General features: G+C 46.7%; 1 protein-coding gene across 1 annotated transcript in view; it reads left to right on the forward strand.

Annotated features, from left to right (window-relative positions):
* Positions 1-25,616, forward strand: part of TAS1R3 (taste 1 receptor member 3) — a 73,534-nt gene that overhangs the window by 41,029 nt on the left and 6,889 nt on the right. Inside the window, exons 3-4 of the mRNA XM_085624101.1 lie at positions 16,389-17,177; positions 24,901-25,107. Of these exons, the coding sequence (XP_085480227.1) occupies positions 16,389-17,177; positions 24,901-25,107 (996 nt within the window). The remainder of the gene's footprint in view (positions 1-16,388; positions 17,178-24,900; positions 25,108-25,616) is intronic.

The raw sequence follows: 25,616 nt of genomic DNA on the forward strand, positions 1-25,616 counted from the left end.
GGGCGGCAGGCTCTCTCCCCTCTGACCAACGTCTCGCTACCATTGTTGTTATCCATAAGGAGGGGAAGCCCCGTGATCAATGTGCTTCTTACAGGCCCATCTCCTTGTTAAACGCGGAACCTAAAATCCTCGCCAAGGTACTGGCTAATCGTCTGATCCGGGTTGTGGGCGACCTGGTTCATCAGGATCAATCCGGCTTTATACCCCATCGCAATACCGCTTTGAACCTGCGGCGGTTGCATGGCGTCCTTGCTCGCGCACCATTCCTTCGTGAACCGGCCATCTTGGTGTCCTTGGACGCTACCATGGCGTTTGATACCCTGGAATGGCCATACATCTGGGCAGCATTGGCGAAGTTTGGTTTTGGCCCGGGGTTCATCGGTTGGGTGAAATTGCTCTATGACAATCCGCTGGCACAGGTAGTGGTCAACGGACGGGTATCGGCTCCCTTTATCTTGGGCAGGGGCACCCGACAGGGTTGTCCGCTGTCGCCTCTCCTATTTGCGCTTTGTTTGGAGCCCCTTGCGGAGTGGTTGCGATGGGAACCCTCGATGCGTGGTCTTAGATGGACGCCGGAATACGAGGACCGGGTCTCCCTATACGCGGACGATATACTCTTGTATCTTGCATCGCCGTGCAAATCGCTCATCGTGTTGGTGGACGTTTTGAGCTCCTTCGGTCGCAACTCGGGATTGGTTATCAACTGGGCTAAGTCCTGTGTGTACGTTCTTTCCGGGGAGGCCCCCCCCCCTTCCGCGGGGGTGCCCTATCCAGATTGCGACATCGGGATTCACTTATTTGGGTATTTTTATAACATTGGACCCAGTGGCCCGCTACGAACGGAATCTTCTCCCCCCCCTCCAGCGCCTAAGGGCGGATGTGGCGGGTTGGCGGCGGCTGCTGCTTTCGCCACTTGGCCGGGCAGCGTTGTTCAAAATGATGTCGCTGCCCCGCTTTTTGTACGCCCTACAGGACACCATGGACCTGGTGCCGGCCCGTTATTTTCGGGAGGTGGAGTGTCTCCTGCGTCGATTGTTTTGGGATGGGCGGCCGCGGATTGCTCTTGCCAAACTAACCCTGCCATGGTACGATGGGGGGGTCGCCCTCCCGGACATTAAGCGATACTACTGGGCCTCCCAGTTGGCTGCCGTCAATCACGGGATGTATGGCCCTGCTTTGAACCCGGCTTTTGAGATGGACAAATTGCTATTGCCGGGCGGTGACTATAATCGAGCATTATACTCGGGGTCCCTCGATGCGCGGTTGACGGGCCCGACGCGGGTCGCGGTACAGGTGTGGCATGCAGCAAATGCGGCGATGGGGTGGAGGGATCGCTTGACTCGGGCTACACCACTGTATACATCTCAGCGCTTGGGCTATCTGTATACTACGAAAGGCTTTGAGAAGTGGGATACGATTGGTATCAGCACGGTAGGGGATCTCTGGACGAAAGGGAAATTCAAGACGTTCGACATGCTGAAAACTGAATATCAGTTGAATGATAGGGAATACTATCGGTATGCTCAGGTTCATCATGCCCTGTGCTCCGTGTTTCCGGAGAATTCCCCGTTGGAGGACAGGGTCTTGGACGGCCATGTGCCGGATAGCACCATTTCGCTGATTTACAAGAAGCTTATTAATGATCGGTTTGGTTTGCTGGCCTCATTGCGGGAGACTTGGATTGCCGACGGTTTGGAGCTGGACGACGAGGATTGGGTGTCAGCGGTGGCCTCCCCGAAAGAGGTGGCTATCCCGGCCCGATTGCGGTTCGTCCAGCTTAAAATACTCCACAGAGTGTACGTCACGGGCCTGGTTTGATGCGTATGGGATATTCGGTGGATGGGTTGTGTAAGCGAGGCTGTGGGCTACTGGGGAGTTTCCTCCATATCCTGTGGGAATGTCCGGAGGTGACTCGGTTTTGGTGCAGAGTGCATGCTGTGTTAGAAGAAGTCACGCATGTGGCCTTGTTGCCGGAGGCACGGCGATGTCTGTTGAATGTCTGGGAGCCTACTGATTACAATGCGACGCAGACGCAGTGGGTGACTCTGGGCTATATGGTAGCAAAGCGTGACATTGCACAATTGTGGGGCTCCCAGAGGCCGCCCACGGTCAGCGAGTGGAAAGAACACATGGACTGGTGTATGTTCAGAGAGAAAACGGTGTACGTGGCGAGAGGCAAGCCTGGCAAGTGGAGTAAGGTGTGGGGTCCTTGGAACGCCTATCGCGGGGATATATGTGCCCCGCCTCAGACGCGTGAGATAGATGCCGCACTGTCGCCCTAGCCCGCGCATTCCTGTACGCTCCTGCGACATGCGAGTTTGGTTTCTTCGGCCTTGCCCCCCTCCCCCTCTGTCTACCCGGGTTGGTTTACTCCCTCGATACGATGGGCACATGCTACTGCTCTAAAATTCCTTGCCTTGTGTGTTTGTTGTTTTTCGTTTCTTAAAAATATGAAACCTTTGTTTGTTCATGGACTGCAACTGCGGCCGACGGCAAGGATTTACACTCCAGTGACCCCCTTTTATGGCTTTATCGACGTGAATGTTCCAGTTGTACCTAGGGTCACACTGCATTTTAGCGGCCGGCCTATTGGTTGTAGGCCCATACTTGTATTTCTATGAAACTGTAATAAAGGTTTTTCAAAAAAAAAAAAAAAAAAAAGAAGAAGTCAGTGGCATAGCTATGGAAGTGTGGGCGGTCACTTTTTTGGTGGCGGTGGTGAGTTTTTTTATTCTTCCTCGTCTGTCGCTACCTACTCTCCCCCGCACTCATCGTCATCTGTCACCAGCACCAAACCACCCCCCCCCCGCTCTTATCTGCACTGGACGGCAAACTACAGAATTGCCCCGGGTGGCAAAAGTTCTAGTACCCCACTGCATGGAGCAGAATATCAGAATAACAGGGGCACCTGTGATCTGTGTACAATGTGGTCATATGAGAAAAGACTGTGGACCTAATTGTTAAAACTATTTTGGGCGGATAAGTCAACTTAAATGTGTAACGAACTTATTTATGAGTGCAAAACCTCTTTCCCTTCTTAGAAAAGTTGGTTTTGCACTCATAAATAAATGAACTCACACTGTGGTTCCTATGTGAGGAAAAAGCTTCCTGCGGGTTTGAAGAGGACGTTCCAGCGCAGGGTTCCGCTACCACTTTGCAACTCGCCACAAGCTTACACGGTTGTGGGTATTCATAACCTATTTCCTGGTCCTTTCCCTTCAAGGTAATGGTTTGAGATTTGCTCCTGTCAAATGCAGAAGTAAGTCCCTTGGTAGGTTGGCGAGGGAAGGTGACCACTCACCAAAATAGTGGTGAGGGGTTGGGCTGGTAGAGGAAGTTGTTTGTCCATGAGAACATGCTCTGACCGTGGAGGAAAAATGAAAATTTATAATGTGCGTGTGTACTTGTAAGTTCTTTTTTACATTTGAAACCAAATGCATGTTGTAAAATTCAAAATCTTTTCGAGATTTATGCCTGGGAAGGTGCGACTGGTGCAGGTTTTCAGGCGTACCCTAGAAAACATTTCTGAATTTGAAAAAATGGTTGTAAAGCCACCCCCATGTGACAAAGTAAAGCTGATGGTGCAGTTTTGGGGGCAAATGTATCAATTGTCCAGGTAGCACAATGCAGCAAGCCACCTTTCTACTCTGTATTTAATTTTATACAGCTCATTCCTGTCCTTTCCTAGCGCTGGCGCACTTTTGGCAGCCTAGCCCCAAAGTAGGCATCCTTGCATCATGTTGCAAAGGTGCCTGTGGTGTAGGCAGTATTGTTTTTGTACAGGAAAGGACACCTTCCTGCACAAAAAAAATCCTCCAGGGCATTTTCCTCTTTCTATGTGTTCTACAGAATGCAACACAAATAGTAGTAGGAAAAAAATAGGAGAAATAAAGATATGTTTCTTCATTACCCCCCACCTGAGGAGGAGCAGTCTTTTGAAACATTCCCAGGTCTACCAATAATAGTAATTTTCGGAATGCACCAAAACTCATAGTTAGATGTGTAGGAACACCCAAGCTCCACCCATGGAATGCCTCCCTCGGACAGAGTAACACAAGGTAACGATATGCGCTGCCTTGTGTTACTCTCGATGTATCAAGGCATGGTGGGCCACGCAAGGTGGCCTTTACGTAGCTTGATAAATCTCACTTAGGTTCTGAGTCGCCCTTGCGCCCCAATGTGTGCCGCAAGGGTGACGCAAAACCTTGGTAAATATGTGCATTACTTTCTTGACGATGGGGCCCCCTGCATTTCACTTCCCTCAGAAATCTTTTGTGCTCAGTCATCTTACTAAAGCACTGTCACCGTCCCCACTCAATGGAACAAAAGTACCACATATATGCATTTCCAAATTGGTGCCTCAGTTGTTTCATTCTTAAATGTTTATAAACGTTTTATTAGGGAAGAACAGCACAACATAATACATATGCAGCCCACAAACCCGAAAAAAAGAATATGAGCTCCCTATTCAGAAGCAGGCACCAAACGAAAAAAAGCATGACATTTATATATCTTAAAATTACTCATCACCCAGGTCCCAGGATTGAGAGGCAGAAGGAAAACAGAAGTAACAGAAGATGAAAGGACGTCACAGCCATGCCGCTTAGTTTAATTCAAGTAGTAATCTAAGGAGGTCAAACAATGGCCAGATACGGTCTGTAGTTAGCAGACCCCAAAAGATTGTGCCAGAATGGTGGTCAACGTGGATGGTCAGGTACCTCCCATCCTTCACTTTTTAACGCCTCGGGCAGACTCCTCTTGAGTAAATGTGTGCATTTTCTCTTCATATGGCACCCTTAGCAAGTTGGGTTGCCACTACTTCAATATTCCATAAATCTGTTTTTAGATCTCCAAAAGAAAATATTTCCTCTACAGTGCCGGTCGGAACAGAGGAGGTAATAGACATATTTCTCCTGCATATGTGAAGATCTTTCCATTAATATTATCTCTTTAAGAACACTGTCTGTGCCCCCAGAGGATATTGCCTTACTGCACCACCACCCTTGCCTCTACTAGCCTGAACTTTATTAGGAAGTCATGAATCATTATCACCACTCCTGCAGCGTCTCCCTGGCCCTTCAACAGATCATCCATTTAGGTGAATTGCCACATCCCTGTGTGTGGAAACCCACTATAGAAGTCTGCAAACCGCTGCATGCATTATTAGGAGTCCCCAATTATTATTTTTCCATGTTGATAATAGTAGGCACTGCACAGCCCCTAAAACACTGCCCCTAAATTGAGACATGCCTCTCATAGGAGCCTCAATGCAGGTCTTAATTTGTGCCCTTGATCACATCCCACTCCATTGTTATTTTGCAAACCATGCCACCTCAGTTTGGACCCAGCTATATGAAAATCAGTCTTGACTCTGCTCCAATAGGAACAGTCCACTCTGAACTGCTAAGCCAGGTCCTCGCTGAACCAGAACACAAGCACCCCAGGACCAGTTTCCCCATTGTTATGGGCTCATCAGCCTGGTACAGCTTGGTTCCAGTGACACAGTGCGCACAGAACCCACATCTGGGCATACCCGTCCCACTTACAGCAACACAACAAGTATACAAAACAGTGATGGTTGGAAAGCTTGAATTAATCTCAGCCACTGCTAATCACCCGGGCTGCATGCCGCACCATCAATATTTTGCACACCATGCCACCTCAGTTTAGACCCAGCTATATGCAAATCAGTTTTGACCCTGCTCCAAAAGGAACAGTCCTCCCTGAAACTGAACCCAAGCATCCAAGCACCAGATTCCCCCTAGTTACAGGCTCATCAGCCGGGTACAGTTGGTTTCCAGTGACACAGTGTGTATGGAACCCACATCTGGGCATACCGGCCCTATTTTGGGTGACACAATAAGTATACAAAACAGTGATGCATGGAGTGCCTGAATTAATCTCAGCCACTGGTAATCACTCAGGCCGCATCCCAATCTATAGTTATTTTTCACACAATGAGACCTCAGTTTGGACCCAGCTAAATGCAAATAACTTGTGACCCTGCGCCTATAGGAACAGGCCAGCCCAAACTGCCAAGCCAGGTCGGCTCTGAACCTGAACACACGCAACCCAGGACAGTTTTCGCCCTAGTTAGTGGCTTATCAGCTGGGTACAGCTTTGTTCCAGTAACACAGTGTGCATGGGCATACCCGTCCCACTTAGGGCAACACAATAAGTATACAAAACAGTGATGGATGGAATGCTTGAATAAATCCCAGCTGCTGATAATCACTCGGGCAACATCTCAATCCATTGTTTATTTTACACACCATGCCACCTCAGTTTGGACGCAGCTATATGCACATCAGTCTTGACTCTACTCCAGTAGTAACACTCCAGCCAGAACTGCCAAGCAGGCACTCCCTGAACTGGAGCACAAACAACCAAAACTGGTTTTGCCATAGTTATGGGCTCATCAGCCGGCTACAGCATGGTTCCAGTGACATAGTGTGCATGGGACCCACATCTGGGCATACCCATCCTACTTAGGGCAACACAATAAGTATATAAAACAATGATGGATGAAATGCTTGAATTAATCTCAGCCACTGTTAGTCACTCGGGCCACATCCCAATCCATCATTATTTTGCATATCATGCCACCTCAGTTTGGATCTAGCTAATTGCAAATCAGTCTTGAGCCTGCTCCAATAAGAACAGTCCAGCCTGAACTGCCAAGCCAGGTCTTCTCTGAACCACCAGAACACAAGCAACCCAGAACTAGTTTTGCCCTAGTTATGAGCTTATCAACCTGGTACAGCATAGTTCCAGGGACACAGTGTGCACGGACCCATGTCTGGGCATACGTATGCCATTTAGGGTGACACAATAAGTATACAAAACTGTGATGGATGGAATGCTTGAATTAATCTCAGCCTCTGGTAATCACTCAAGGCTGCATCCCAATTAATTGTTATTTTTCACACCATATCCCCGCAATGTTTGGATTCAGCTATATGCAAATCAGTCTTGACCCTGCTCCAATAGGAACAGCCCAGCCTGCACGTCCAAGTCTGGTCCTCCCTGAACCGAAAGACAAGCAACCCAGGACTAGTTTCACCCTAGTTATGGGCTCGTCAGCTGGGTACAGCTTAGTTCCAGTGACACAGTGTCCACAGCGCCACATCTCGGCATACCATCCCATCTAAAGCGACACAATAAGTATACAAAACAGTGATGGATGTAATGCAGCCACTGCTAATCACTTGGTGTCGCATCCCAATCCATCATTATTTTGCACACCATGCCACCTCAATTTGGACCCAGATCTAGGCAAATCTGTTTTGACCCTGCTCCAGTAGGAACAGTCCAGTCTGATTGATTGCTAGTGGGCACTGAGGTGTCAGCCCCCAAGGCAGCTATTGCCCACAGAAATGTGGCTCACCCCACTAAAGACACACACACTGATATATGTGATTTCATTGACCCCGCCTCACTCTCAGCACACCTCACCGCGTGCTTTTTTTATTATCCCCCTCATCACCTGGGATGCTACCATTATAATCCTTCTCGTAAGGTCACAGTTGCTTCACCTAGCCTAGACTATACTGTGGGCGGACCCACACTACATTGGTATGTGGGAAATCTGTCTCCCCAGGCAGCCCTCTATCAAAATCTTCCTCAAACTCTCCTTTGGCTCCACAGCTATCCATTCTACAACAGCCCCCACCACCCTCAGCTCGGGTGGTCAATATTTCTTGAAAACAGAGTGTCGGAAAGTGCCACTTTTTGACATGGTCACCCCCACTTTTTGCTCACTGGTATTAATGTTGTTGATTGCCAGTGCACTGGGTCCCTACTAACCAGGCCCCAGTGCCAGAGCTTCTTCCCTAAAAACAAGAGACATGTTCAAATGTAACCCAATTGGCAAGGACTTTAACACTCTTGTATGTCCCTGGTAAATGGTACCTTTGGTACCCAGGTCATGGGTACTAAAGAGGGTCCCTATGGGCTACAGCATGTATTATGCCACCCAAAGGTGCCCACACAAAAACTGCATGCAGACAGCCACTGCAGGATGTGTGAAAGGGTGGAAGCCCTTCTGAAAACACAACACTGGACACTCCCTATAGCAATGCCCAAGCACCCTGCATGTCTCATATGTAAGTCACCCCTACAACAGGCCTTAGAGCCCTAAATCAGGGCATTATAATACATGTGAGGGCATATCTGCACAGGCAGATATGCCCCTGTAATGCCTAGTTCTATTACTAGAGCATTGCAAGTGATCAGGAAGTCATGTTAAAGGTATGTACTGGACACTGGTCATTACCGGTTACCCAGCTACATAATGACTTCACTGAAAAAAGTGGTGTTTGGAATCAAACACCTCATCTCAATAAACTTATACTGATCCCAGTATCAGATTTATTGTGATATGCACCCAGAGGGCACGTTAGAGGTGCCCCTTGAAAACCTACTAGTCTTCTAGTGTGCTGGCTGACTGGTATCGTCCAGCCTGCCATCACAGACACGTTTTTGATCCCCTGTAGGTGAGAACCCACGCTCTCAGAGGCCAGAAACAATGCCTGCTCTGGAGGCAGGTGTTCTCACTCCCTCCAGCAGACTGGCTAGTGATTTAGCATATTGAGGCCAGGGACTTCAACGACCCTGCCACCTTTGATATGCAACCCTGGCTTCCCCCAGTTCTGGGGAATGCCACCCTCTGCCCTGAGGCCCAGGGCAGGCTCTAGGGCGGTGCGACCGGTGCCACCGCACCAGGTGCTGACTCCTCGAGGGGCGCCTGTTTGAAAGTATTTTATGGTTTCAAAAGCACCTGCTGCTGCATTGCTGGCCTCCGGCAATTTTCACTTAACAATAAAAATGTCAAGATAACTCCAGTAATTAATGTTCTTCCTGGAGAGAGAAGGAGTTTTGTCTAGTGGAAGTTTTGCCTCATTTTATGGTAGCACAGAGGGTTTAATATGCATGCTGCAACGAATGTGTACCATGCAGATTACAAAGTGCAAATAGTTTAAATAGGTCAGTGCTTTTGTCAGAGAGATCCTTTTGTTACTAGCAGTGTAGATGTTAAAATCCTAACATGGAACAGTGAGCTAATAACTGTCATCAAAGTGCTGCATGCAAACTGCATATATATATTAGAGCATTATGATTGTTTCCTTCCTCTTTCATTATTCTAATGTTTCAAAAAGGGTTCATTTTGATTTTAAAAAATCCATATTATTAAATGTATTATTGTCGCACAAGGCTGCCACCAGTGCTAAAGCCGGCACTGCTGAGGCCCACTTGGCACCCGAGCAGGTGGAAAATTAGCTAGTCAGAAGGCGTGTCACACTTTCAGTCTAGGCACACCACTAAGGTGGTCCACCTGAAGTGGACCATCAAAGAAGGGTTTCACCATCTTGGTTGTGGTGAAACTAGGAACTCTTGGTCAGGATTATGCCCACTCCTCACATGAAGTGGTCATAGAGGTGGTGTACTACCCTGCCCTCCCCTAAATACCCCTAAATTCAGTATTTGGGGGTCCCACCGACACCCGGAACTCAGATTCATCTACCTGGAAAGCAAAAGTGGATGAAAACTGTGGACGAGCTCCGAAATTGGCATCAAACTCTGCCTGGTGGCTGCTGTCTTGACAATTGAAAAGACCTGACTCATCCAGAAGCTGTGCATCCTCTGAAAATCTGGGAGAAATGTCCAGTGTTTTAACAACCTTGCAGCATCTCCTTTGGGGTGGAAAAGTCACTCCCCTGCAGCTCCAGGCACCAATTGCACTTGTCAGGTACTCCGTTTTGCTGACCACCGGGTCCACCGAAGGAGTATCTCACCAGGAGGAGGTCACCATGGTGCTAGACACTCCAGGAGCCTCCCAGTACCAATACCCTTGGTACCGGAGTAATTGCCGTAACCAAGGCTTGTTGAGTTTCCAACACGGGCACCACCAATGCCAAAGCTGACCTGCCAACAAGGGACTTCAGCATCAATGAGGCCTGCACCGAGAGTGGCCCTGCTATACTGTTTTCTTCCTCTCTCCATGTCACACAAGAAAAGTGAGAGCCTCTAATGCACTCTGGACAAAACACCTCTACACCCGAGCTCCACAGCCTGAGTTCACGTAACCTGACTGTGTCTCCTTGCCCCCGAGATTCTCAAGAGCCGGGCCCCCTTTGGGTTCTGCCAGACTTGTCACCAAGTCTCCAGTTGCAGCCTTTTTGTTACAGGTACCCCTCCTTTGACTTTAATATGTATCGCTCAAAGCTACCAACACGACCAGCACCTCTGCACCTGGTCTCACCAGGGCAGGTAAAACCAAACTGCTGGTGGTTTCTTGAACCTTGGCCTCTAAACACCTTAGGTCCTGAAAGGAACCCTACAAAAACGCTCACAAGTATATGTATGCAGTGTATATATCTCCCATAGGATAACATTACTGTGTTCGAGGTTTATAACTCAAAACCATGATCTTGCTATATTTTTGTTTACTGTAAAATTCCTATCTCCGAAAGTACTTACCTGATTCCAATGATCTTGGTGTCTAAAATTATAGAAAAATCTAAGTTATTTTTCTAAATTGGTCATTGATTTTCTTTGAGTGTATGCCTCATTTATTGACTCTGTGTGTACAACATATACTGAATACTACCCTCTAATAAGACTAAGCTGCTCAACCACACTACCACAAATAGAGCACTTGGGATTATTAATTTGTGCCCTGTAAACCAATAAGGGTACTTTTTGCGTGGTGTGCCCTTACATTGGCACTACCACATTAAAAAGCCAGCTACCTACATATAGATAGTCCTCATGACTATCTCAGCCACTTTTCTGGCTGACACCATGGTGCCTTTTACACTGGTCACTGTACAGACTCCAGGTTCAAAAGGAAGTCTGAACTTGCACCCTATATACCTGTCTTTCGCTAGCACCTTGCCTTCCTAATGGAGACCTGGATTAACTCCTCCTCAGCACCCGACATTGCCATAGCCATCCCGGACGGCTACAAGATCACCCGAAGGGACCGCACCAACAGACCAGGAGAAGGAATAGCCATCGTCCACAGGAATACCCTCAGAATTTCGACCAGCACCAAAGACACCTCCAGCGCCGCCGTACACCGGCACTTCCAGATCCACATCGACCCTAACACCACCCTCGGAGTAACCCTTGTTTACAGACCCCAGCCACAGTTCAGGGACTCCATCACCGACATCGTCAGCACGCACGCTCTTGCTTCCACATACTACATCCTCCTCAGAGACCTGAACTTCCACCTCGAGAACGCTGACGACAGCAACTCCATCGCCCTGCTCGAAAACCTCGCCAACCTCGGACTCAAACAGCTCGTCACGACTCCCACCCACTCTGCCGGACACACGCTCGACCCCATCTTTTCCACCAGCGACCAAGTCACCTTCAGCCACACCACCGAACTCCACTGGACCAATCACCGCTGCATCCACTTCACCTTCAAGAAACCCACCACGCACCACTACCCACAACGGATCCCCTACCACAGCTGGAACAAGGTCACCGAAGACCAGTTCATCGCCACCCTAGCTCGAGACCCACCAACCGACACCACCGCCCACAACCTCAGACAATGGATCGATGACTGCGCCAACACTCTCGCCCGATCAAAAAACCCTCCAACAGACGCACCGACAGAAAGGCCAGCTGGTTCACCACCGACCTCCAGGAATCCAAGCGGACTTGCCGAAGACTCGAGAAAAAGTGGCACCACAAACAGACACTGAACAACCACGCAGCCCTCAAGAACGCCAGCCGCAAGCACCACCAACTCATTCGAGCGACCAAAAGGACCTCATTTAAGGAACGCATCAACAGCAACGAACACAACAGCAAAGCGCTCTTCAACATCGTGAAGGAACTCTCCAGCTCCTGCTCCAACTCCAACGACATCCCACCATTGCAAGACCTATGCGACTCCCTAGCCACCTTCTTTCACCGCAAGATCGCAGACATCCATGACAGCTTCAACGCCCAGACCCTCCCGACAGCCACTGACACCGCAGACTCACCACCCCCCAGCCTCACCAACATCCTGGTCCCCTGGTCCCACGTCAATGACAACGACCAAAACCATGAACACCATCCACTCCGGCTCACCTTACGACCCCTGCCCTCACCACATCTCCAACAAAGCAAACCGCATCATTGCACCCCATCTCCGGAAGATCATCAACAGCTCCTTCAAGACCGCCACCTTCCCGGAAAGCTGGAAGCACGCCAAGATCAACGCCCTACTCAAGAAACCAACAGCGGACCCAAAGGACCTCAAGAACTTCTGGCCCATCTCCCTGCTCCCGTTCCTGGCGAAAGTCATCGAAAAGATCGTCAACAGGCAACTGACCCACTTCCTCGAGGAGAACAACATCCTGGAACCGTCCCAATCTGGATTCTGCAGCAATCACAGCACCGAAACCGACCTCATCGCTGCCGCCGATGATATCAGGACCCTGCTGGACAACGGCGAAACCTCCTGGACCTCTCGGCCGCCTTCGACACTGTCTACCACCACACCCTACATACACGCCTCCACGATGTGGGGATCTGCGACAAAGCCCTGTACTGGATCACCTCCTTCCTCACCGACAGAACCCAGAGGGTCCGCCTTCCCCCATTCCGATCTGAAGCCACCAAGATCACCTGCGGCGTGCCCCAAAGGGTCATCCCTCAGCCCAACCCTTTTCAACTTCTACATGGCACCGCTCGCCAACATAGTCTGATCACACAACCTCAACGAAGGAATGAAGGCTGTCACCGACTGGATGAAGAACAGTCGCCTGAAGCTAAACTCAGACAACACAGAGGTCCTCATCCTCGGCTCCACCCCCTCCACCTAGGAAGACTCCTGGTGGCCGGCCGCTCTGGGAGCCGCACCGACTCCCACCAACCACGCACGCAACCTGGGGTTCATCCTGGACTCAGCGCTCTCAATGACCCAGCAAGTCAACGCCGTCTCCTCCTCCTACTTCAACACCCTCCACATGCAAGATCTACAGATGGATCCCCACCGGAACCAGAAGGACGGTCACCCAGGCCCTCATCAACAGCAGACTGGACTACGGCAACGCCCTCTACGCAGGAACCACGGGCAAACTCCAGAAAAGACTACAATGCATACAGAACGCCTCCGCACGACTCATCCTTGACATCGCACGCCAAACCCACATCACAGTCCACCTGAGAGAACTGCACTGGCTCCCAGTCAACAAGAGGATCACCTTCAAGCTCCTCACAAAGCACTCCACAAAGCCGGTCCAGCATACCTCAACAAACGACTCACCTTCTACTCTGTTGACCGTTCAACGAATCCACAGGACCTCCACCGGCGGCAGATCCTTCTCCTACCTCTCTGCCTAGACATGGAGCACCCTCCCCACACAGCTGCGACAAACCCAGGACCTGCTGACCTTCAGAAGACATCTCAAGACCTGGCTGTTCGAGCAGTAGCTGCACCCCCCTCAGCGCCTTGAGACCCTCACGGGTGATTAGTGCGCTCTACAAATGCTTGATGGATTGATTGATATGCACAGGCACAGGCATCACAGGACGGGCAGGCGTCCATGACAGTACCCTCCTCATCCCCACTGTGGTATCAGCACCCACTGCAGCTAGTGCCGACAGCAACATGTCCCACTCGTCTAAAGAAAGACACACATGCCACTGGCGTAACATAAGCCCCTGAAGCCCCCATGGTGCGGGGGGGCGCCAAGGGCCTCATCAGCAAAAATGCTAGGTTGTGGGCCAGAAACCCCCCCCCAAAGTTTCGTTACGCTACTGACATATTCTACTGTATGCTGCTGCATTTACCCCATTTTACTCTCACGTGGGTCCTTTTAGGAGCCAGCCTTTGCTAAGATAGCGCCCTGGGCGTCGGCAGAGAGAAATTTGGTGCCCTCGCTGATGGTAGTGAATTAAATGAGTCAGTAGCGGGTCACCTTTGTGTTCACCCGTCAGTACTTGGATGAACAGTGACTGGCAGGGGCGTAACACAGGCCCCCACATCCCCCGCAGTGCGGGGGGGCCCCCAAGCTGCAGGGGGGCCCTCAGCACTGTACTCACACCGGAGAGCTCCAGATTAAATCCGGAGTGGGGGCCCCTCTGTGTACCTTGCAGGGGGGCCCCTTCAACTTTCATTACACCACTGGTGACTGGCCCCTGAACACAAACATCCCCGACCTCCCCCAGCTCAACTAAATCACCGATGGCTTAGCTGCCTGACGCAGATGATGGTTTTGTTGATGTGTGTCAGCAGGGGACAGAGGGTCAAGGAAGGACAAGGAAGGGGCTAAAAGGGTGTTAAAAACAACATCGCCCTCCGTATGATAATGAAGGACTAAACCCACTTTAAACTGGCAAATCAGACAGAAACAAACAGGCAGGGACAAGACAAGGCTGGAGCAAGATGAGAAGGGCCTGCTGCTGGCATAACCTTGACGCACACAGCTCCATGCGCCCCCCAGTAAATTGGTGCCCTAGGCCTGGGCCCAGCTCGCCCTTGCTAAAGGCCGGCCCTGGTCCTTTTATTATCTCCCTCGTCTCACCTGGGATGCTGCATGTATAAATCCTCTCACGGGGTCGTGGTTGCTTCCCTGGCTCTGACTATGACTTGAGCTGACTAACACCTCAGGCGCAAGGAGTCATTTTTGGAAACCAGGACTTATTTATCCTCATTACTCTTTGACCCCCACAGAATGGTAGAGTAAAGCAGAAAAGTGACAGATAGGACAGCAGCAGGAGAAAATAGCAGCAATGGAAATGAAGATGTAAACATGAGTTAAAGAGACAGAAAGTAAGGGGTGGTGGAAAAATGAGAGATGTCCTGGAAACAAGACTTGGACCCTGGAAAAAAATGATCCTGCTTTTGCATTCTGTGTCCTTGTAAAGTTGCCGCAACCTTATGCAGAGTTACGAATGTATTCCCCATGCATTTAAATGGCTGCTCCAAAGCATATCATGGCAACACCCTATTTAATATGTGGGTGGTAGCAATACGAGATTTGTATCTGCATTAGTAACTTTCTTGATACATTATTAATAATGCACTTAACTGATTTTTTAAACATCTCTGGGACTGTCACTTCTTGAAAGGAATATGGATGTGGGCAGTGGCTTAATTCCTTCCTGTCTCGATAAAGACCACGCAGACATGGTCCATGACAGCTATGATTGGGAAAGAATGAGCAAAATGACACTGTACACTGCAGGGTGAGTGTATGCCATTTCTTTGCCTAAAGGGAGGACTATAAAGATTAGCTGGAAGGCTTGATCACGCTTTATGTGCCCCAGCTCTGACTGGGCTGAGTGTTCCTTACTGATGATAGTTCCATGATGTACACTCTCCAGCAATCTGTGTAGACCCATTAAAAGCTTGTTTCACAAAGAAAGTTGTAATTCTGCACTCGCAAATGTACTCCTTTGTGAGGCTGTAAATGTGCTGCTTTCTGGAATGTCATGTGACATTTCTTCTCACTCTGCAGTGTTCTCCATAGCAGAGACCTGTGCAGTCACACTTTATTTCTCCACTGTAAATTACTTTTTCCTGTGAAGAAACCCTTTGCCCTACAACAGTAACACTGGGGCTGATCTATTCCCCTTCCTGCCCTGGAAAGGGATTTACACCAGCCCTTGGTTAGAATAAAAATCCGACTATTTTCAGAATGGAAAGAGGTATGCACGGAGTTTGTGAATGCTGACAATTGTACACGTTGATGGGCGTTTTCAAACTTCCAAGGTGAACCATGTCTTGGAACACTCATTTTTCCACGCCTAGAGTGGAATTTATGGTTGTGGAGAGCTCCGCATTCATGACAGAGATCTCTTCACATGTAAATAAGCGTACACCTGCCAGAAATCACTTTTTGAGTTCCTGGCAGGAGTTAAAAAGGTAATTTTGATCATAGACTTACATTTATGACCGAATATACCTTTGTGTCTAGGGCCTTGTATCTAGTTGCATCTTGCTGTGAATGACTCAACCTTTAGTCCTCCCAGGGTCAATAAAAAAGTTTTGAAGTGCTGTAAATAACACCAGAAGTAATTGTTGTAACTTCTGGTGTTATTTACAGCACTTCAAAACTGCAACATTTGCAATAACAAGAGATACATTGAAACCCAGGTAATAATGCACCTTCAATGGTTTTCTCCTCGTGGGTACTTTATAAATGGATGATACATATAACAGGATCTTCTGAAGAACTTGGCTATTATGGTCGTTATGAATGGGTATGTTTTCTGGAAGCTATCTTCAGATCACTTAAAGACATGAGCAATTTGTCTACCCAACCTCAATGCCAAATGACTTTCCATTGTTTATATTTATTGGCAAAGCACTGATTTGAACAAGAACTGATTTAGTCTTTTTACACCTGTACCCTTTCTCTATATTTTGCCTTTAGGTGAGTTATGCGGCCAGCAGAAATGATCTCAGTGACCGAGAACTCTTTCCATCTTTCTTCAGGACCATCCCAAGTGACAAAATACAGATAGAAGCCATGATTGAGGTCATTCGGTTCTTCAGGTGGAACTGGGTGGCAGCCATCGGTAGTGATGATGAGTATGGCCATGGGGGCCTGGAGCTGTTCTCCTCCCTGACTTCAGGTGGGGACATCTGTACCGCCTTTGAGAACACCATCCCCACACATGGTAATGACCCCACAGCCAAAGAGACCTTTGCGGAGACCGTGAAGCAGATTAACAACAGTCAGGCCAATGTCATCCTCCTTTTTGCCGACGAAGTGTCAGCACGTCCTTTGTTAGCGGAATGGGTGAGGCGAGGGTTAGGCCCGAAGGTATGGATGGCTAGCGATGGCTGGGCAACCTCTCCACTGATTCTGTCCCTACCGGGGATCCTGAACATCGGCACCATACTTGGGTTTACAGTACAAGGGCGACAAATTCCTGGCTTTGACGATTATGTAGTCAAAGTCTTTAAAGCAGCACCAATGGAGAGTCTATGTTGGACATCTAGGGAGGGCTTCTTCCCCTCTGCCGACACGAGCACCGTAGAGACTTATCAGTGCCAAGATTGTGATTACATCTCTTTCAACAACATATCATCTGCTCTAAAAAGCAATTACACATACAGTACCTACGCAGCTGTGTACAGCATTGCCCACTCGCTACACAATCTCCTGAAGTGCGACTCTGGAGCATGTCTGGAGATCGAAAATATTCCAGCTTGGCAGGTAAGGAAGCGTGATATCAATACTTACTGTCAATTTTAATGCTTGAGTTTGAAGAAAGACTAAAAGGTTGGGTAGACTCTAAGGGCGACCTGTAAAACCATGGGATCAAAATGAGAATATTTGTTATGTCCTCTTTGGTGACACCAGGTTGTATGAAGAAAATAACCCAATTTAAAAATGGGCTTTGGTTGTGTCTGATAATTACTAAAAAACTGAGGGCCCAAAAAATACAAACCTACAGGCGTGAATTTCCGTACGCCTGGCTTTAGGCCTAAGCCATGGTGTAAATGTCTATCTAGCTGCAATTCAGCAACTCTGGACAGGGATTTATGCCTAGTCGTAAGAGTATTAGTCCACGCCAAAAAGGACTTGGGGCTACTACAACTCAAGAATGGGCATCAAGTTACTACCAGTAATCTTACAAGTGTATTTTAAACATAATTCCACCAAGTGTAGTTCTTTATAGCCTGGCCTCTTACCTCTGCCTGAACTCTTCACAACAGCAAATTGAAAAGAATAGGGAAACAGGCATCACGTTTGTAAATAAAATACACTTGACAAACATTATTAATAGGGACATTTAAATAGAACCCACACCCTGCACTCTACGAGATGGTGTAGTGTGGTGGGTGTGTGTGTGAGATGATGTGGTATGTGTGAGATGATGCGGTATGCGTGTGTGTGTGCATTTATGGTTTGGGACATGCAACATTTTATGATTTGCTCTGACTGTTTAGAGCACTGACATATGAGATGAGTCATGTGTATTTATCATTCATTAACTATATATATATTTGTAACTTGTTTATGTATGTACTTCTGTTATATTTCCATTTTTATAATGTAATTACTATAGGTGCCCGCAATGTATAGTTATATGGCCATTTTCGTACACTTCTTGTATTTCTTATTATACTTTTACACAATATGATTTATATAGGTGTATGGCATTGTCTAAAGTTATTTTACAATTTTTAAATTCATTCTTTTTTATGTATTTGTTTTATTTTTTAAGATTTTTACAGTGTGATACACATGGGTGCATGCCAAAGCCTAAAGTTGAATGTTCATTTTAATTTCTTTTATTAATTTGCCTTTTTAGGCGTTGGGCTTTAAGCTGTAAGTGATATTCCCCTTCTCCATTGGAGTGCGAGTCCCTTGCAAAAGCCATGTGTGGTGTGAGACTTCCAAGACGTGGCTGGTGTAGATTTGAGACTTTTTTAGGTAGTAATTCAGCTAGTAGATGTGGGTGATTCTTTAATGCATTGCAAATGGCTTACCCTTTTGTAGGTGCCCCTACACGTCCCTCCTTGTTCCCCTTATTTACTAGCCCTTTCCTCTTCCTTCTTGTAATGACTGCCAATAAACAATGTTAAATTTATAAAGCAAGCATCAATAATGACTCATTAATTAAACCTTGATGTAAGCAGAGTTAATGGGCAGTGGCTGGTGGAGCGTGAGAAAGGGTTGTAAATACATTTATAAAACTTATTTTCGCAAGGCTCACAGGTCAGAGAATAGGTGGGATAAGATTGAGCAAACTAACTACCAAATATGTGCCATACTGCTGTCCTAGCCGAACAAATGGGAGCAGGGTAAGTCTCCTTTAACCACATTGGCTCTTTTTTACCCTGAAATGTCATTCACTAATAATTCACCAAAATTAATGAAAATGGAAGTTGTCTGGGTGGAAATCATAGAAGTTAGCACCCCACATAGTGTTAAGAAGTGCTATACAAACTGTACAATACAGTAAAATACAATGATGAGAAACACACCGTGTGAAAATAGAGATGACATAGAGAATGGTTGTTTTCAGTACAACTTTCAAAGTGGGTCAAGCTCACGACTGATCTGACGTGCAATGGATTTTATTTAGTACATCAGAAACCAGTGTTGATAGCAATGTACAGCAAGTCTGTTCTTTTCACTAGAGAGTTCTTTAGCAGGTACTCATAACATACTTTCAGCTGATTAATATTTGCCTCAGGCAAATAACTATCTCCCAATCAGATTAATATATTTGCCAATTTATTATTGTAAAATATTCATAGAAATTATACATACACTAATTTGCAGTTTCCTGATCTCCTAAAATTAAAACACAGTCTGCTTAAACCGATCAACCCTATAGTGATCAATGGTGACTCGTGTTCAGTAAAGAAAGCATTCAAAGAGAGAGAATGAAGTAAGTAAATAAAGTACTATTTTTAATGGTCCACACCAGCAGTTCCTAACCTTTTGACTTCTGTGGACACCTGCTGAATCAATACTGGATTTCGGGGACTGCCCACTGAGTCATTATTAGAAGCTGGGGATCCCCAGCCTACGCAATTTCTATGATTTGAACTTCCAAACAATACACAAAAATAGTAAAAACAAGTATTAATTCACAATCAAATATAGAAAAAGTTTTTACATTTTCAGGTTTACTTATTTATTTGTGTAAACGGTATTAATGTTAATGTAGTAATTTTAATATTATTTGGTTTTTTAACATTGTCACAGACCTCCTGAGTAGGCCTCGTGGACCCCAGGGTTCTTTGGACCACAGGTTAAGAACCACTGATCGACACCTTTTGTAATATTGTAAATATTTCTAGATTTGCATCACATTTTATGGTTTAAGAACCATTTTTCCATGTTATTGCTTGCCTTTTACACATGGTACACAAGACAAAACAGATGTAACCAAACATATACAAATTACAAAATAAATTGCCTTTTAGCCTCCCAAATAGTACAGGTATTCCATAATATCGGAGCATGTTCTCACTCATCCAGTTCAAATCCGAACAAAGAAAATCAGTACTTGTGGTATTATGAGTTTGGGCTGATTGCTTTTGTGTCTGCAAATGATGTGTTCAACTCCTAGCCTCTTTCTGAAAGTAGGAGTGCAGGCAGGCTAACTATTGTTTTTTCTTTGAAACTGTGTGGTGCCGTACAGTCTTCACCTACATTTCATGTTCCAAGGAACTCAACAAAGCATTTGGTGCACTTTATCTCACTTGGAGTTTACTCAATGGTAGATGACAGGCTTGTGAACGAGGTCCATGTTTTAATGAGGCAGTATGGGTTATGCTTGCAGGAAAATGTATCAAATATCTGACACTCACTGTACAATGACATCTTCTCATGGAAAGTACTAGTCTGGAGGATACTACGATGAAAAGACATTAGTGGGCAATGTTTTCTTTCTCAGCTTTGTTAACATAACAAACAAATTGGCCACTGACATTTGGGAGCTCTGCCAAACCTATTAGAGATCTTCTAGTAGAGCATATAAATGGGATAGGAAATGCCTTTCTATGTCTACCACATGTGCAGATAGCCTTGTTGTATCCTTAAAGTTGTTGTATAGGACTTGCACATTATGTTGTTCCTCAGAAACATAGCTGTGTGTAAGTAGTCTTTGTCTTCTTGTTCTGGTTCTTTAGTGAACCGGCAGATGGATAGGGAATTGTGAGATCGAGACCCAGGATGCAAGATGATGGTCAATGGGCTCTATATGTATTCTACAAACTTCCTGAATAAATATAGTATATCTTGAACCTTTGGTGTTCCTGTCATCTGTGTGATACCTTCTTCAGGGCAAAGCAATATGGTGGCGAGATGAGAACCTACCGTGATCTGCTGAGCCCATTACTGACAATGGCCACGTAGAGTTTCTTGTGAAGGGAGAAGCCGGAATTGCCAGAGAAGCCTGAGTTGGCAAGTGATAATTATGAGTCATCAGTGAGCTTGTGTATATTTACAGGCTGCTGTGAATGGACTGCGACACAGCGAAGGAGGCAGTACATTTTTCAAGCAGGGAAATTATCACCAAAATATATGTAGCAGTTGATGGAAGAAATATTATGGGTTGGGTGGCTCAAGGAAGGCTGGGAAACGTTTTAAGGACAGGTACAACAACAACTATTATGCTTGTTGGGCAAACATCTGAAGATTTAGAGAGTATTCTTAAAATATATGAAAGTGTGTTTTCTGCCAAGATAGGAATGGTCAAAGGTTTTGAGCACAAAATCATTTTGAAAGATGGAGTTGTTCCAGTAGTGCACAAACTACACAATGTACCACTTAATATTAGAAAAGATTTGGAGAATCATCTTGGAGATTTATGCAACAATAATATCATTATGCCAGTGAATTCCTCTGAATGGGTTAGTGCAGTTGTCATCACAAAAAAGAATGGGGGAGCAAATTTGTTTATGTGCTGATCTCAGGTCATTAAATAAGAACATTTTGGTTGATTGCCACCCACTACCCAAGGTTTAGGAATTATTAACTCTGAATGGTGGTGAGAAATGTTTTAGTACCATTGATCTGGAAGCTGCTTACCAACAAGTTGCTTTGGTACACAAATCGCAGTTTTTGACTACTTTTGTGATGCCCTTTGGGGTTTGTAAATACCTTAGGTTGCCTTTGGGTTTAGCCTCGGCAGCCAGCATTTCTCAAAAGTTAATGTAGTGACTGTTTAAAGGTGTTGCAGAGGTGCAAGCCTTCCAGGATGGCAGTCTTGTTTTTGGCAGGGATATCAATCAACGTAATTGTACATTGGACCAAGTTTTACATATTTCACAAGAGCATGGTATGACTGTGTCAAAAGATAAATGCACATTTTTGACCGACTCTGTGGAGTATTTAGGTCATAGAATAACTGTGGAGGGAATTAAGCCTAAAGATGACTTTGTTAAGCTCCCGGCAGAGGCTTAGCAAGGATGTCAGGGACACTAGCACAAGCTCTGAAAATGTCACCCTATAACCTGATTAAGCACTGAAATACTGCCATAACTGAGGTGCTGAGGACCCCTCAGGCCCCCTTAGCACTGGTGCAACTGCACTTGCTGCACTATTGATAGCTACACCCTTGTAGGCTAGGCAAATGTGTACTTCATGGTAAATCATACTAAGCCTCATGGAAGGGGTTATGGAGCTTGCCAGGAAGAAGGGCTTCCGGTGAAACTGGATGCGAAAAGTGAAACTGATAAAGCCTAGACATTGGCAGAGATCAGCTTAGATATACATGCTAAGCAACATGGGTTCTTTTATGGCACACACCATGTCAACACAGGCAGATTCTTAGTCTAGAAATGAATCACAGATGGACCTTAAAAGATGTAGACGGGGGGAAAGGGTCATCTGTCCACTCCCAGCAACAGATCTACTCCAGATACCTCCTGCTTACCCTGAAACATCCCAGGCCTTCTACAGAGACACTCAGCACATCCTCAAACTTAACTGTTTCTTAAACATCCCCGGCCTGCCCTCAGAGATACATGTGGTGTCCCAGAAACCTATAGAATGCCCTCAGGGAGCAAGTATATGCCCTCAGAGAACAGTAGCATGACCTCAGAGAACACCAACATGCCCTCAGAGATCTACCTCCTTCTCTCAGTCAGCTCCCACTGTTCCTTTCAATTCCACATTTGGCCAGAAGGCCCTCGGGTAGCCTATAGACAGCACAAGCAGGCCCTCAAATACCCTTAGAATATCTCAGAGACATTAAGCTCACCTTAAAACAACCTGCGGGAACTGTCACATAACCGTAGCTTACCTTAAGAAAAAACTAGCTGGCCTCAAGAAACTCTGAGCCACCCAGTCTGTCTCAGGCTGAGAGACCGCTTAATGGCCCTCGCTCACCTGAAAATGGCCCTCCAGGTCTATCATCCCACCCTCGCAGGCCCACAACTTGCTATCAGACGCCACCAGCTGGCCGGTCCTTCAAAATTCCCGGAGAGCTGCCAGAGGCCCTAGGCATGCCATCAGATACCTCCAGCTGGCTCTGCAAGGCCCTCAGCTAGAAACCTGATATGTTTGGTCAGCATTCAGACATCTCCAGTCCACTCTATAATACCTCAAGTTCACCCCACAATCCCCGAACCATCCCTCACACAGCCTCACCATAGCCTTGGAGACTTTAATACTTAGAGCCTGATTTAGGCTTTGGCGTACAGTACTCCTCCATCCGTCAGGGTGGATCAAAACATTACCTTTGCCACCCTGGTGGACTACCAGATTTAGTGATAACCGCCATCCCAGCAGTCATCTCTGTACCTTAAAAGTAACCACCATCACAACGGTTCCCTTAAAAATAAAAAGGTTTGGTGGACAGTCACCGTTATTTATGATGGCCATATATAATCTAAAACTCTAATGACCCCAACACCGTGTGAGTTTTCTCCCAGGGTGTGGGGACCATTGTCTGATTTTTTCAGTCTCTCACTGGCAGATTTCACCTGGCGATAAAGGACTGAAAAAAAGGACATAATACCGTCTAACCTAAATAGGGTGAGCAGTGTAATGGCCTCCTTCTGATGGCCCATGCTCCGTCATGTTGCCGGACTAACCTTTCCTCCGATGCAGCCGATGGGGGCTCTGAGGATGGAAAAAGTATGGTCTGCCCATCTCTAAATTCAGACGGGCGAACTGAGAGTTTTGTGTACAGGAAACGTCATCATGTTATTGGATGAGTACCCTGTCTGCCAAACTCTAAATCACGCTCTTAGGTTTCAGAAACCCCTATATGATTATTACCTACCTCTCCAGTCCTCGGTCTATCTTCCGACACTTGATGCTAGCCAAAAACAACTGACCCAGACCTTAGAGAACCTTGGTGTGACCTTGGATAGCCCTAGCATGTCCCTAAAATTTTATCAGCTAGTTTTCAGTCTCCACCACCTGCTTATTTCAATACCCAGCCAGCTATTCGAGATTGCCAACTTGCCATTAGATGTCCACTGAAGGCCCTCAAATTACCCATGTTGCACCCTCAGAAAACCTCAGCCGGTCATCACAGCTCACCTCCACACACAACCAGCTGATAGACAGCATCATCCTTCCTGTGATCAGCCTAAAAGGCCTAGAACACTCCTTCAGCTGTCCCTCAAAGCACCCACAGATAAGTGATCCTCAAGTGGGCAAAAATGCCTTGGTCTTAGTGACTAGGGAGGCAGTCACCACCCCTTCCCCATCTATAACTACTTCATTGCAAGGATTATACGATTCTTTGCAATTCTGATGACTGTGGATTATTTTTCTATGTACTTATAAGTACAAATCAGTAAAAATACACTTATGATATAGCCCCATTCAGCATCACCCAGCTCCATTTCAGTCACTCTGAATTTGCTTGCACCCTGCACAGTTCCTTTTTATCATTCTTCTCCTTACATGATCATTTGTAGTTAAAATAGTTTTCAGGAGGTTGAGTTCCAACTTCAGAGGTCTGTGCTTGTCACAGGTTTGAGTCATGGCAGGGTCGAAATAGTATTTACCCTTTTAAGATCAATAAAATGAGTAGCGTTGAGTTGACTAATAATGACACCATATATTTAAGTGACAAAAGTGAATATAGTTAGCTCAATGCACTTTTGCAATGCCCGGTTACTTGCTGGCAAACGTCATCACTTTGTATACAGGTCTTCTTCGTCTCAGTCCTGAATCCCTCCCTCCCTTCCTGCTCCTATCCTGTATTTTGGTTCAGGTTAGCTTGGATATGTTTAGGATGTGGTCAGGTGAGGCGTTCTGTTATATGGCATGCTGGGATAGGGGTGGCCATATTGGGGGTATGTTTTTAGCTGGCCCAGGTAATCAATATCTGTGGGAGCTGGGGACTGCTCATACTGTAAGAACTGGACGAGGAAGACGTACAAAGAGGTAATGGTGTGTTATACGCCTCCACAATTCCATCTGTTTTTTTGTCTCCCATTTTACTGTCCTGCAGTTGCTGGAAGAGGTGAGGAAAGTCCAGTTTCGTCTTAACAACCTTTCATTTCACTATGATGACTTTGGAAACCTCAACACGGGCTACAATGTTCTGCTCTGGCATGAAAGAAACAGAAGTGTGCTATATTCAACCTTTGGGAGCTACACAAACGGGACATTAGACGTCGACCAGCATCAGATTCAGTGGCACACACGGAACAACGAGGTAAGAGTGGGCAGACTGCACCTGCAGCATAAATCATATCTAGGACAGCATGCATTGAAATCCAGCCACTAGATGCTAGGTGGATTAAGGGATTAGAGCCTGCAAAGCATCAATATGTTTACTAAGTGTAGGCGGACAACTCCGTTCCGCCCACGGAATGTGCGGAGATTTGCCCTTACGCGATAATAGGCAGAGAAACAGGCCAAATCTCCGCACACTCTGGGCATAACGGAAGTTGTCCGCCCGCCCGCCTTAAATACATTAGAAAAACAATTGCTAAGAGTCACCTTACCTTATCGGTGGCGTCCCCGGGCTTTGATCCTTCTCCAGCGTGTCTTCTTCTGTGAACTGCGCGGGAGCCCGCGCATGCGCATTCCTCGGCAGGAAGGTCATTATTTCAATTCAATATATAATGACAAATGTGTTGTAAAATGCACAATTTCCCCCCACATTTTCTTGGGAGAGAGGCCTCCAATGCCCCCTTTGTAGTGGTCAGACTCACTTGCTGC

Source organism: Triturus cristatus, chromosome 1_2 (genome assembly GCF_964204655.1).
Source record: "Triturus cristatus chromosome 1_2, aTriCri1.1, whole genome shotgun sequence".
In the NCBI taxonomy this organism is placed as follows: domain Eukaryota; kingdom Metazoa; phylum Chordata; class Amphibia; order Caudata; family Salamandridae; genus Triturus; species Triturus cristatus.